Genomic DNA, 13,024 nt, shown 5'->3' with positions numbered 1-13,024 from the left:
TCAGATAATGCAATGGCACCAGGAGGGCTATTATGTATCTCAGTTGCCAATTGCTTGAAAGCCGCTGTGCTGTACATTTTCGCCTTTAGATTACAGGGATTAACACGTACTTAAAAACAGCAATGTTGTAGTTGTAGCTGTATAGTGGCCACCAATTTGACGTACAATAGTTGTCAACTGAGATACGTGATACACGTACTGGTCTGTCTTTAACGAACAATGGTAGTTGATTCGTTGAAAAATTTACTTAGTATTAACTTCGGCTTTATCTACATAAAGATTTTCAATAAAAAATCTTAATTAAAAACATATATGTATATTTAATCCCTGTGTAACAGCGGGGCAAATTAAAACGGTATTGGGATTTTTCGTCTGAAAATTCACCAACACTCATTCCGTTCGGAATTTCTCTATCACGTTCACTGTGATTCGTTTTTATGTCAGAAAATCTCATCTGCTACAGTTTTTTTGGATATCAGACATATAGGTGTCGCAAAAAATATCGAACTTCAAATTAAATTCAGTTGAAATAGTTTCCGAAATATTTTCAATTTTAACGCAATTGACTTCGTAATTGTATTGACTTTTAGCGATGGAAATATAAAAGGTTGTGTTTTTAAAAACGCCACTCAATTTGTTATTTTCCAAAGCAATTTATTTTAAATAATAGATGTCACGCGTTGAAACAATTGGATCAAATTGGAATATACGTAAATTTAATTGCTTTGAAATCTTCTTTTTTAGGGAGTGTTGTTTTCATGTCAATTTAGTTTTTAGTTTAATAATTGGAGCGTTTAGAACAAAATTGATATAATTAAAAGTTATTTTTAGAAAAGAAATTGATATCATCATTCCTTTCCGTTTCGAAAAAGAAAAAGAAGAAATATGAATTATCTTGCAGTATCAATTTAGAAACTTAATAAAATGAAATATTTCACGTTGGCAAAAAATCTAAAAGGTATTTAGTTTTGTGATATACGAGTAGGTTCGGAATGAGTTTATTTTTTTGTCAATTTCGAACATGTTAGTAACCATTGCAAAGTAATCTTCAAATACACTCCTATTATTCTCACTTTTGTGATTTACCTTCGAGTTTAATATCGAGTACCTAAAGTAAACCTCAAAGTGCGATATTTAAGAGAAAAAATTGTGAAACTTTTCGAATAATCCAGGGCAGTTAATAAAGAGGAATTTATCAAATTGTTACAGCCACATTGCCTTGTTTTACATAATGTTACTAACTTTGGTAACTCACTGTAATTTGCTGGCAGTATTATTATATTATTTTTTATGCAAAAATATATACTACAAGTAATTATTGTTTTAAGCTCTCTATTGTTTATTACTTAATTCCAATCTAATGTTTTATTGATTTCGCAGAAATATATTTTAAGAATATTCTTCTCAAAAACGTTCATCCCCTATTTTATCCCCTTGGGGGTATTAGTCAAAATTCTTTCTTAGCGGCTGCCTACGTCATAACATGTACTTGTATGCCAAATTTCAGCCCGATCCGTCCAGTGGTTTGGGTTGTACGTTGATAAATCACTATGTCAGTCACCTTTGAGTTATTCCTTTTTTTGAGTTTAATTAGATCGTATATGTTATGTTTGTTTGCAAATATTATACCCAAATGATAGTTACTATAAAGCAATTTTAACATGCAACATACACCTTTGTCCGCTTTTGCAATAACAGTAGTATTAAAAACAAACACTGAAAATAATAGTTTTGATACACGGCACAATAATTATTATTTCATTCAATATTATCATGCAATGTATAGTCACATTGGCCTATACCTTTATAGTTGTCCTTGGGTAAGTTATTAAAAGTTATAGATAATAGAAACGCATAGATCAATATCCTTGGATATGAATAGTTAAATGTTTGATGGCAGGCAAGGTAACCATTGCAACGGTAATAAAGATAATATAAATACTCCGCTGCAAGCAAGACTTTTTTTTTAATGAATTATTTTTAAAAGACCACCCCCACTCTTAAAATTGTACTTAACCACTGCGCCACGCAGACAATCAATTGCTTTAATACAACCCTTGCCAAATAAAAAAGAAACCTGGCCAATGCGAGTTGGACTCGCGCACGAAGGTTTCCGAACCATTATCTATGACATAAAATTAATATAGACCAAAAATACAAAAAAGCATGTTTATTGTATAGGACCCCCTTAATATTTTTTAGTTAGTTTCATTTTGAGTAGTATTGTTATAGCGACATCGGAAACACACATTTGTGAAAATTTACATTATTTGTAAAATGTCAGTTTTCTAGTTTCCGATTTATAAGGTACAGCCTGGTGACACACGGACAATCAGACAGTGGAGGCTTAGTAATAAGGTTCCGTTTTTACCTTTTAGGTACCGAACTCTTAAAACCAACAATAAATAGACCCAACAAAATAATACATAGCAATTAAAAGTTAATTCTCACAGTGCAGCCCTGTCAGCGAATAAATAATAAACGAGAAACACTTAGCTAGCTCGCGACGCCATTTCCGTGCCGCTAGGGTTGTCGCAAATCATTCTCGGTAATTAATTATGATTATGAGGGTGATCATTGAGAGACTCTCAAAAAATCCTTTTTTTTTGTTATGGAAATTAAGTGTTTATTGTGGATAGTAATGCGATTTTAAGACAGTTATTAATTGTAAGAATCTTACCAAGTTGCGTTCTTTGGTCTCTGCTTACCCCTATAGGAAAAATGCGTGATAATGCGTATGTATGTATTTATTTTTAATTCATTTACATTCATTATACAGACTATTGGTAATTTGTACTCGTATATCCTTAAAAAGTATTTAAAGATATACAAAGTCCCCAACACGAGCTTAGCTGGCGAAATAGACTCAAGTATTAATCCTTTTCTTATTGTGGGACCTACACCTATTCCCAGTAGTTCAGAAATGTGATCGTTAAATGTGTAGGGCTGCAATTGTTGAAACAAGCGAAGAACCGTAGCGCACCGAGGGAAAGGCCTATCGATGAGTAGATATGACAGTAACGGGTTATATTTTCTCTAAATTTATCACGTACGCGTCTGCTTACAAAACTTTAAAGCTTATCAAAAAAGTCTAACCCTATTTTACTACTTAAAAATCCTAGAAATAGCCCTCATACAGAAGTAATAATACAAAAGTGTATAACTTTAAATGCACAATTGCACATACGTTAACGAGGTCACGCATTACAATAACACAATAAAGCTGTAATTCTGCTAAACATTAGTTTATTTAACTGAAGCCTTTATAACTGTTTATACTCGTTTTATTATTAATGTACTAAGAATGCGCGGCATAGTAGTTTATATACCATAGACGCCATAGTTAGCTTTTATGTAGCTGACTGTCTTCCTGGTGCAGTGGTTTAGGTCGCCATGTCGTGCAACTGTCAGTGCGTTTACTTATCAAATCAAAATCTACGCAATACATTTTTGCTACGATGTTCAATGTAGTTAAAAGTTTACATCACTAATATCATACCAAATTGCTAATTTTATTATGACTGTTGTTTTTATATATTTATATTTACTGTCATTATTCAGCTCATTATAGGTTATATGACAATTATTATTCAAAAACTGGTCCTTACTCGTGTAAAAAAATATTAATAAACACTTATTTCAAAACTGGCCTTTATTCGTGTAAAATTAATACAAAACGTATTAAGAGTATTTAAGTAAATAAAAAATAATATGAACCAACCCAGGTCTACTTACTTGTAAATAAATAAATAATAAACTCTCGCCACTTGGAGGCAACCATAGCTCACGACGTCATATCCGGACTTAGGGCTGGCGATCTTGTTTTGTTAATTGCGGTTATAAATACACTCTACTTTCCGGCTGTTCTGTTTAAAGAGAAAATGTTTAAGAGTGTGATATATGATCAAAATTCGGGGTCTAATATGTGCAAGGCGATTTATATTAAGGCATTTTAAGCTGACATACTTTTAGCGAATTTATTTGCGGGCTATTAATAGTTTAATAAATGTGGCACATGCCCGGAATAGAGTTTTATTAATTAAAAAGTAGAGCACCTGAGATAGACGGCTGTTATTTTAAAGCAGCGACTTTGTAAGTATTAAAGATTAAAATTAACAAAGATTTCTAGATTTTAAACATCGTTACGACAATTCCGAACTAGAATATGAATTTTAAAAAGCGTTAAGCAGACTAATACGTCATGAAAATCGAAACCACAATCCCTCCTGTTATAGTTTAAATAGTAACAACTATCCGAAATTGAGCTTAAAGAATAAAAAATATAAAGAAAAATCAACAACCAAAACGTAACAAAAGCCCACGCAAACCTAATCAAAAAGCCACCCTAATAATCCAGTCACAGTTAACTTACTCGTATAATGAATAGCTTGTTTCAGTTCGACAGCCCTGCCAACTTTAGTTGCCACTACGAAGTAGTTGGTAACACGTGTCGGAACAAAAAGTTGTACGGCAGCTGCCCTTTGGCATATTATGTGAACTCCTCTCATTATGCCGACGAAAGGTAAAGGTGTATACGGTTTTTTAAGTGTGAAAGTTTCTGTGTAGTTCCAAAAGGTAAGAATTTGAAAGTGATTCTGGGATTTGAATAACAATATGATGGATTTTGGGTTTTAGTTACCTTAAATGAAAAGAAGTCCTAACAGAGTTTTAGAATAAATGTCGATGAATAAAAGCAAGTGTGCTTTCTTTATTAATAACAGTTATCAGTGTTACTTAAAACAGCTATTCTTTTAAGAGTTCTGTTTCTCAGTCTAAATGGCAATAATTTTTCTTCAGAACAAAAATAGAATATTTCGTATTCCGTTTTCGTTACCACACTATCTATCCTCACATACTATAAAAACGTGTTTCAATATAAACCCAAGAATTTAGACATTTAACTTGCAATGTGCAAATGGCACTATCATATTGTACACTACCTTTCTATACTCCATGGCAACAGCACGTATATTATAATTTTTTATTTGGACTTCATACTTATACAATCTTTTGTTCTAAAAGATTTCAGTTGCCTCACAAAACCACCAATATTTGCAGACCCATAAAATGTAAGCATTGTTCTAGCAACAGTTTATCGGGTCTTCAATTCAAACGGCTATTGATATCGATATTTGATGGTACAGCTATTCTAATACCTGCACAACTGAACAGATTTAAACAGGAATGGAATGAAATACATATTTTACTTGTTATTTCGAGAGCCATAAAATAGAGATGCAGTATTTCTGACTATAAAGATTTAGGATGAAAAAACTTAAATTAGTGTTAGTATACCCTAAAGAAAAAAAAATGATATGACAATCATTAGCCTAGCCTTTCTTTAAATTTTTTTGAAATCGTCTTCCAGTCTCACCAGTGTTCTACATGGACCGGAGCAATTCTGGTATTAAGTTTCCAGCATTCATTTATTCTTAGTTTTTAAAGGTAGAACCGATTGGAAACAGGACTAAAAGCTTACTACGAATTGACATACTGAAACATGTCTTGTTAGTCGAGTACTAAATCTAGATATTCTATTCGTATATTCATTGAGTTCTAAAGATAATTGGCCCTATTTAACACTGATTTCTCATTTCTAATGGTGCATAGAAAATCGCTAATTTTTATAATTGCAATAACTTCGATTACCACAGGACAAAAACAAATACAAAATCATATAATATCGTTTAGGTCAGATATTGATCCTGATTATAATACTCAAAGATTTTTGTGAATCGTAATAAAGAGAGGTATTAAATACTCCCACATTTGGACTTTTATTTTGGTCTTATTATGATAAAAGACAAGCATTATAACATTGTCATATACCTTTCACTTTACAAAACTCACGACCTTACGAAAACATTCCGAAAGAAAATGCACAACGAGCATTTCATCTGACTTTATTATTTGCCAGTCGCACCAGTTTTACCGGCTGATAAATATCTTTACAGCATCTTTTTAACAACAAAACAAGAAGACCACAGTTCAGACACACTCAAAACTACTTAACTCTCTGCTAAAACCAAAACCATCTTAAACGTACTGCACGCTCGCGTGTCCTCATGTTCTTAGTGTAAGAGCTCAACTAATGCTACATTAGGTTCAACTGGGGTTGATTGTGGCCTGGATCACTACTTTGCTCCTAATTGGTACAAAGTCACGGAAGTTTAAATACTTTGTTGCTTTCAGGTCAGCCTTTACAGCTATGGCAGGTTAATTGGAACATAATGTTTGTATAGCTAGTTGAAAACGGATAGTAATTGAGGAGAAATTTACTATATGGTAATAAAATCAATGTTCCGTTCTCCAAAATTTAAGAAGGTTTTCTTTCGCGTGGAGAATGATTAAGAATTATATTTTAGTCTAACCTATAATTCTATTTTAAGGTTCTCGTAGCTAGAGGCGCTCTCTGTTTGTTAAACTATCTTTGGGTTAAGGAACTAGCGTGAAAATTTTATAGATAGTAACCGGTCTGTTACATTTGAGACCAGCGTCTCCATACTTTGTAAGGCAAGTAAGAAAACGCCGGTCCCGGCGTGTTCAGTCATATACAGTCGTTAAGAAATGTCAAATGCTTTCGGCTTGATAAAATTTTGACCCTGGGTTTGACTACTAACCGTAAAATTAATGAGCAACTTACCTCTCTCACAGAAGGCTCCTTCATAGTCTCCGTCTCTACACTCGCAGATGGGTCCATCATCAGTGCTGATACAGACGCCGCCATGCTGGCACGGGTCCCGGCGCTCACACGCGTCTCCACTCGCGTTGCTGTTGCGAGATGACTGGAACAAAGAGAAAGACTGATATAGAGCTACGTTTGATGATCATATTCTGCTTAAAGCTGTAATATTGCAAATTTTATAGAAAGGCACGGTCTTATACAAGATGGATTTTCGAGGAGGCTAATAGCCTTAAGTAGACTTAGCTCAGACTAAATACAACCTGGTTAAATTAAGAATACCGCACATTTAAAATATAGCAGATACGTGTATCCATTTCCGAAAATCATTTTAGTAAAAGAAGGTCGAATTGCGCATCGAAGTTTTTTAACATGAATATTCTGTTACATATTCGAATGTGTTTAATATCATTCTATTCCGAACTAAACTGCATCTCTGTATTTTTTATAGCTTTGTATAATATTTACGTTCACAAACATAACTTTCAAAATACAACTGTACATATTTATACTCAGGCATACAAACTAACAATTCGTGAACCATTCTAATAATTTACAATCCGGTCCTAAACATTGCGTCCTTCCGCAGTTGTGGTCCTAACCAAACAACAATTACTATACCGCGAGCATTTCATTAATACATGTAGTTTAATATAAAAACTGATCTTACAAGAACATTAATTGCTAATACTGAAATGCTTTTTTAATATAGTTGTTGATCCATTTGAGTACAAGTTGAACTATACAAAACGGATTAAGAATTACAGTTAAGCCATTTTTCTCATAAATTAATATCACTCATAGGAAAGAATTTCAAATGATAAAATACCACTTAAAAACATTTTAAATGTTGATAGATGTTATACCATAAACTTTCTCTGATTAAATACATTTTCCGATACTTATTTGGAAAAGCCTATAAGTAAGCCTAAAGTAGCGATACCTACTCAAAATTTTAGTAGCATATATTCAAATTCAAATTCAAATTAAAAAAATATATATTATTATATAATAATATATTTCGTTTCGAAAACTATACTTTCTTATAGTATTCGCCATTAGGCTATTCGATCATCTTTTTTCGTCTAGTAACACATACAAGTAGTAATTTTAATCAAACTCTACGTTATTCAATCTATAACAACACCGCATCAAAGATTGCTTACTCCACGGAAGCGAAATTGTGGTAAGCTCTCGATATTACGCTTTACTGTTTACGATAAATTTCCACCGTAGGTTCAGCATATTGCCCATGAACACAGCAATTAAGGAGGCTTAAGATATTATAATTTAAAGAGTGCTTCACGTTAACAGAGTAGGAAGATATACTTTTTTTAAACTTGTAAGAGGCATACTACCAATAATATTGTTTAGAAAACGCGCGTTTGTACTGCAATTATGAAGGTAAAAAGGTATCAAGTTAGATGCATGTATATTTATTTTTTACTCTATCGAGCAAAAGCTACTAAACGAATCGTGAGGAAATTTTGTAGACACAAAAGTAATTTTTTTACCCTGGATATGTTTTCACGTAGACGGAGTCGAAAGCACAAGTTAGTCGTACATACAATAATTCCTTGTTTTCTTGGTTAATTCTATAAAAACATTCCATTATACTCATTTTGCTTGTCGATTTGTATTAATCGATTTAAGAACTGAATTTCAGATCGTCACACTTTCAAACAATACTATCAAAACTACTAGCCCTATATTTACTACTCTTCAGTGGAACAATAAACTAAACCAGATTACAACTACAAAACTGTGTTGGCAAAACCGCAGAAAACCGGTTAGTGCTGGTGTCTGCCATTATCAGATTAAAGTTTGCGTCTAACCGGGACTGAAGATTAAGAGGGCCGCAAGTAACGTGGGCTTTGAAGTCAGCGGTTTGGAGATTATTTGACTATCTTAAAGTACATATATAAAAGGATAACAGATTTACTTTGTGGTACAGGTTACGTTTGTAGCGAGGTCGAGAGTATAGACTGCTCATCATGAGACCTCAGGTTCGATTCCTGAGTCGGACAAAGTACTGTTGGTATTTTTCTTATTTATGTTAGTTTTTTCTTAATAGAAGTCCGGGGGTTGACTACGTACCCAGTTTATGGCTATAGGCTCACCACCTGTTATTTGCATCATACTTTTTTTGCCTACACAGTCGGGTGTAACAGACATGATATTGTATGTCATGGCGATAGTAAAAAACCGTGATCAAACATAAGTTATTTTTCAGTTTTCAGCTTTATGGGTGAAAAGGGTATGGAACATTAAACGTTTGTGAAGCTCATAGGGTATAATATTAATAAGTATAAGTAATTACATAGATACACATAAACGTCTAATAGATGTAAACGGGTCAATGACCCATTAAAGAAGGAATCTTTAACATGTTAACAATATTATAACATTATCTTAACTTCAAAGACTTCCAATTTTCCTTTCAAATATTTCTCAACGATTTTATCTCTAACACAATTTATTTAATAACTAATAACTTGTTATAACTACCCTATTATTCTCAAAAATCTTGTATAAATATCAAAAACTTGCAAATTACTATTATTAGTTTCGACAGAAATTTCGAATAATGGTTATAATAAAATAAGGTAATACTCGATAAGGCTTTTGTGATCGCTCGCTGATATTAACTCGACTTTATAAGAAGATATTGGCTATTATAATAGGCCGTTGCTAACCGGAGGGATTCTTCCTTACAAAGATTATTTAGATAAAAAATGTGTATAATAAGGTTTAGGAATAAGTTAGGTATAATAAAATATGATTTTGGTATTTTGTTTGAATTTGTATAAACGTGATTTGAAAAATTATTATTGGTATAACTTTGAAGAAAAAGGTGTCCTTTTAGATGTGATTATTATAAATAACGATAATAATATTATTAGCAACATTGCCACTAACACCAACCAACCAACAGAAATTGTAATTTTAAGGCCGCACCTACGTCAAGGGTTTGTGCCGAGGGAATCTCAAAAAATACAAGCAATGCTACAATACTACTAGTATAGTACTATAATACTACTAGTGGATCACAAATAATATGTTTGTTCGATATGGGAACCCAACGAACAACCTTTAGATGACCACTTCAAGCACATTGCCACGGACGTTGTAAATAGCATTTAATAGCATAGAAGTTATCACTTTTCAAGTAAACTGATTTCAAAATTAAACGAGCGTGTTCGCGTTTAAGTTCATTAAAACGTACAATTTTTTTAGACCTTAGCTTGCGTTTTTCATAGAAAGCAATTTTATTATTTTAATTTATTGTCTAAAAAACGTAACCCTATAAGTAACTGTTCAATCATCTATTTATCCTTCGCGAAATACATACATTCAAAAACTTAAACGCGCACGTCCACGTTTACCGTTCGCATAACCCATAAGCGCGACTAACTCCGCGTTTTTCCTAGCCGCCCACTAACGACGGTCCCAGTACCTAGGTGTATTAGGTAGGCGTCTAGGCTGTCGACTCAGACTGGATCGTAATCTGATTACAACGTAATCTGCTAGTCAGAGGTGTAGCATATTTGATCGCTGTAATTATCTCAGCAAATTATGTGGTTACTTTTACTGCTGTCGTTTGATTGGTGATTGGAGTTAGTTTTTCTATAAATTGTGACTATTTTAGGACTAAATACTGATTATTTTATAGTGAAATATCAAAAATCTGGAAATAATTTAACAAATATGTGTTTATCCTTTGCTGTTAACGAGACATTTCTATATTAATCGTACAGTTAGTAGTCATCTTACTGCCGAAAATCTTTGACAAGGCTTAACGGCTAAGGCAATCGATAAAAACCAGGACTAACATTTCACCATAGCATGAAATATTTCGTAACATAAAATAGCGCCTTAAAATACACAAAACTTTAACACATTCTAAACACAAGCAATTAGAATAAAATAATGTATGTATAAAAAGCCTTACGTGTCGGAAGAGAAGTTTTTTCGACCACTTTACTAAACACGAACGGTGAGGAAACTCCTGAATTTTAATTGCTGAGAAAACCGAATACTTTCGTGTTTTTACACTTTAAGTAGTCAACGTAATACACCGGTACTTTGATACAGTGCTATTTATATACCATGCAGGTATATTGTACATGTAAAGCAGAATTTTTACTTATTTTTAAGTAGGGACACTGGGTCGTTTATTGCCAGTAGCGCGATTTTGAGACAGTACTATCGAGTATCGAAATGTTCTTACTAAAATGTTTCTAAAAATTAGTTCTCACGGTACCCGCTAGGGACGCTGATCATGTTTTTATATGAAGTCAATAGCGAGCCAATTATCTATAATCGTTAGTGATAGCAAATCACGGTACAGTAGTTACCAATCGCTAACAGCTCAGTAAGTTAAGCAAGGATATACAATAGATGAGTAAAAACTTAGTTCAAATAAAAACTGTCAAAGAAATAAAAGTTAGAACATTCACATAACAAGATTCCTTCATTTCTTCTATTTAATTATTTATTACGACTTATATAATATCACTAAACAAACAATGTAACGTTAGAACAATAACACATCTGTGTCATACAAAATCTTCAATGAAAAATCAACAGTATTTTATCTTCACTAAAGTCTAATTCTATTTGGCAGTCGACGTGTCTAAATGATGTAGAGCGAAAAAGAATTTTCAACTTTAATGCGATGCCATTAGGTGTAATTTGGATTGACGTTGAAATATTTTTTCTTGAAAACGTGAATGTGTTATGATTTATTCAGGAGGTCGATAGGTGAATGACTTTTAAAGGGTATTTAGAAAAGTTCACTGGAAACTTATGCTTTTGTTTTATTTTTAATGGCACGATTTGTTCTGCTGACAGCCTTTCTTTAGTTTCTTTATAAAATCAAATGGCGTTTATAGCTTAATTTGTAACTTTGAAACTTATAATTAAAGTCAATATCCCTAGTTGACGATACGTCAATAGGGATAGTCGTTAATGTATAAAATATCTATGATCGAAGAATATGATTGGAGCAATCGTGCATGCGATTGCTGATGGTCTCTAAAGTGAGATTTATGTCTCAGGTGCGATTCTCGATATATCCAAATTGTTATTGGATTTCTCATATTTTGTAACATTTATTTTATTAGTACTTCCAAGTTTGGTAACTTGTCACAAGCTTAGCCTTTACTCCATGAGGCTAACCTTATAAATAGTAAAAAGTAGAGGTGCGCTATGCTGGCAATCCTTAAATACAATACACCTCTTTCTGCATCGTCGGATTACTAACTCTTAGAAAGAATTTTCTACATATTAACATCTGTACTCAACTTATCAGCGAAACTGCTGAACCGAGCAGAATATCCCACTAATAGCCAAGAAAGCAGGGCACGGTGTCGATATAGAGGTCGTATTTGACAAATGAGATAAATATCGATTAGGACCCTCTTACTCCCATGATACGAGCCGTTTTCCATAACGGCACCGTCACTTTAATAGCGAACACTTAACGTTAATGATACTAGAAGGTAATATTTTGAAATATTCATTTGGTAATTTTGTGTTTAAATCATTTTGGAAGTGATCTTATGATGTCTTTACGATTACAGTGATATATTTTGAAGGTCCTTAGTCCTTATAAATAATTATGTGTGCGTGTGTTTTTGCATGTGTTGGTATCGCGCATGGCTTAAACAAAGTTTCAGGTTCGATTCTCGATTTAAGCAACAAACCTCTTTACAGTGTTCTTCTTAGATTTTCATTGCGATGATAATAAGAACAGCAACATATTGGTATATTTTATAGATACACCTCTGCCCACACCTTCAATATGAACATAATATAACATAATTATCAATTATCTTAACATCGTACCACAGCAAATCAAAACTTACACAATTCAGAACTCCACAAACTATCCTTACAAAGTTGTGAAAACAAAAACCTGTTTCACAGAAACTCATTCAGCATTCTTCAGTACATTCATTGAATGAATGGATAACGAGCGGTTCATTCAAAAGGAACATTCCTATTAAACTCGAATGAATTCGGTCGACTTTCTTAAAGGATTTAATCGCCGCTGCTTCCAAAGATCTAAGGACTTTATTCCAACTAGATTCGCAGATATTTAACTAGATACTGCTAGTCTACTAATAGCGTATTAGTTTGGCTACAGATAATCAGTAGAATATTTTACTCTCAAATATCTTTGACCAATACTGCTGATGTTTTTTTTCGAAGAATCTTAGGGAAATTTATCAAAGCTTTGTCGCTAAAGTACGGCTATTTAAACCAGCTTGCTTAACTAATGTATTTTGTTTCATTTGAACAGTTTACTATTTAATGTGTGTCAAACAAATGTTTGTA

General features: G+C 32.9%; 1 protein-coding gene across 4 annotated transcripts in view; it reads right to left on the bottom strand.

The window, feature by feature from the left end:
* Positions 1 to 13,024, bottom strand: part of Nrx-1 (Neurexin 1) — a 196,038-nt gene that overhangs the window by 71,072 nt on the left and 111,942 nt on the right. For all 4 annotated transcript variants that reach the window (XM_076126468.1, XM_076126469.1, XM_076126472.1 and 1 more), the window contains exon 5: positions 6,644 to 6,785. In XM_076126468.1, the coding sequence (XP_075982583.1) occupies positions 6,644 to 6,785 (142 nt within the window). The remainder of the gene's footprint in view (positions 1 to 6,643; positions 6,786 to 13,024) is intronic.

The sequence above is a fragment of the Anticarsia gemmatalis genome, chromosome 19 (genome assembly GCF_050436995.1).
Source record: "Anticarsia gemmatalis isolate Benzon Research Colony breed Stoneville strain chromosome 19, ilAntGemm2 primary, whole genome shotgun sequence".
Classification (NCBI taxonomy): Eukaryota; Metazoa; Arthropoda; class Insecta; order Lepidoptera; family Erebidae; genus Anticarsia; species Anticarsia gemmatalis.
This window is presented reverse-complemented; position numbering and strand designations above follow the sequence as displayed.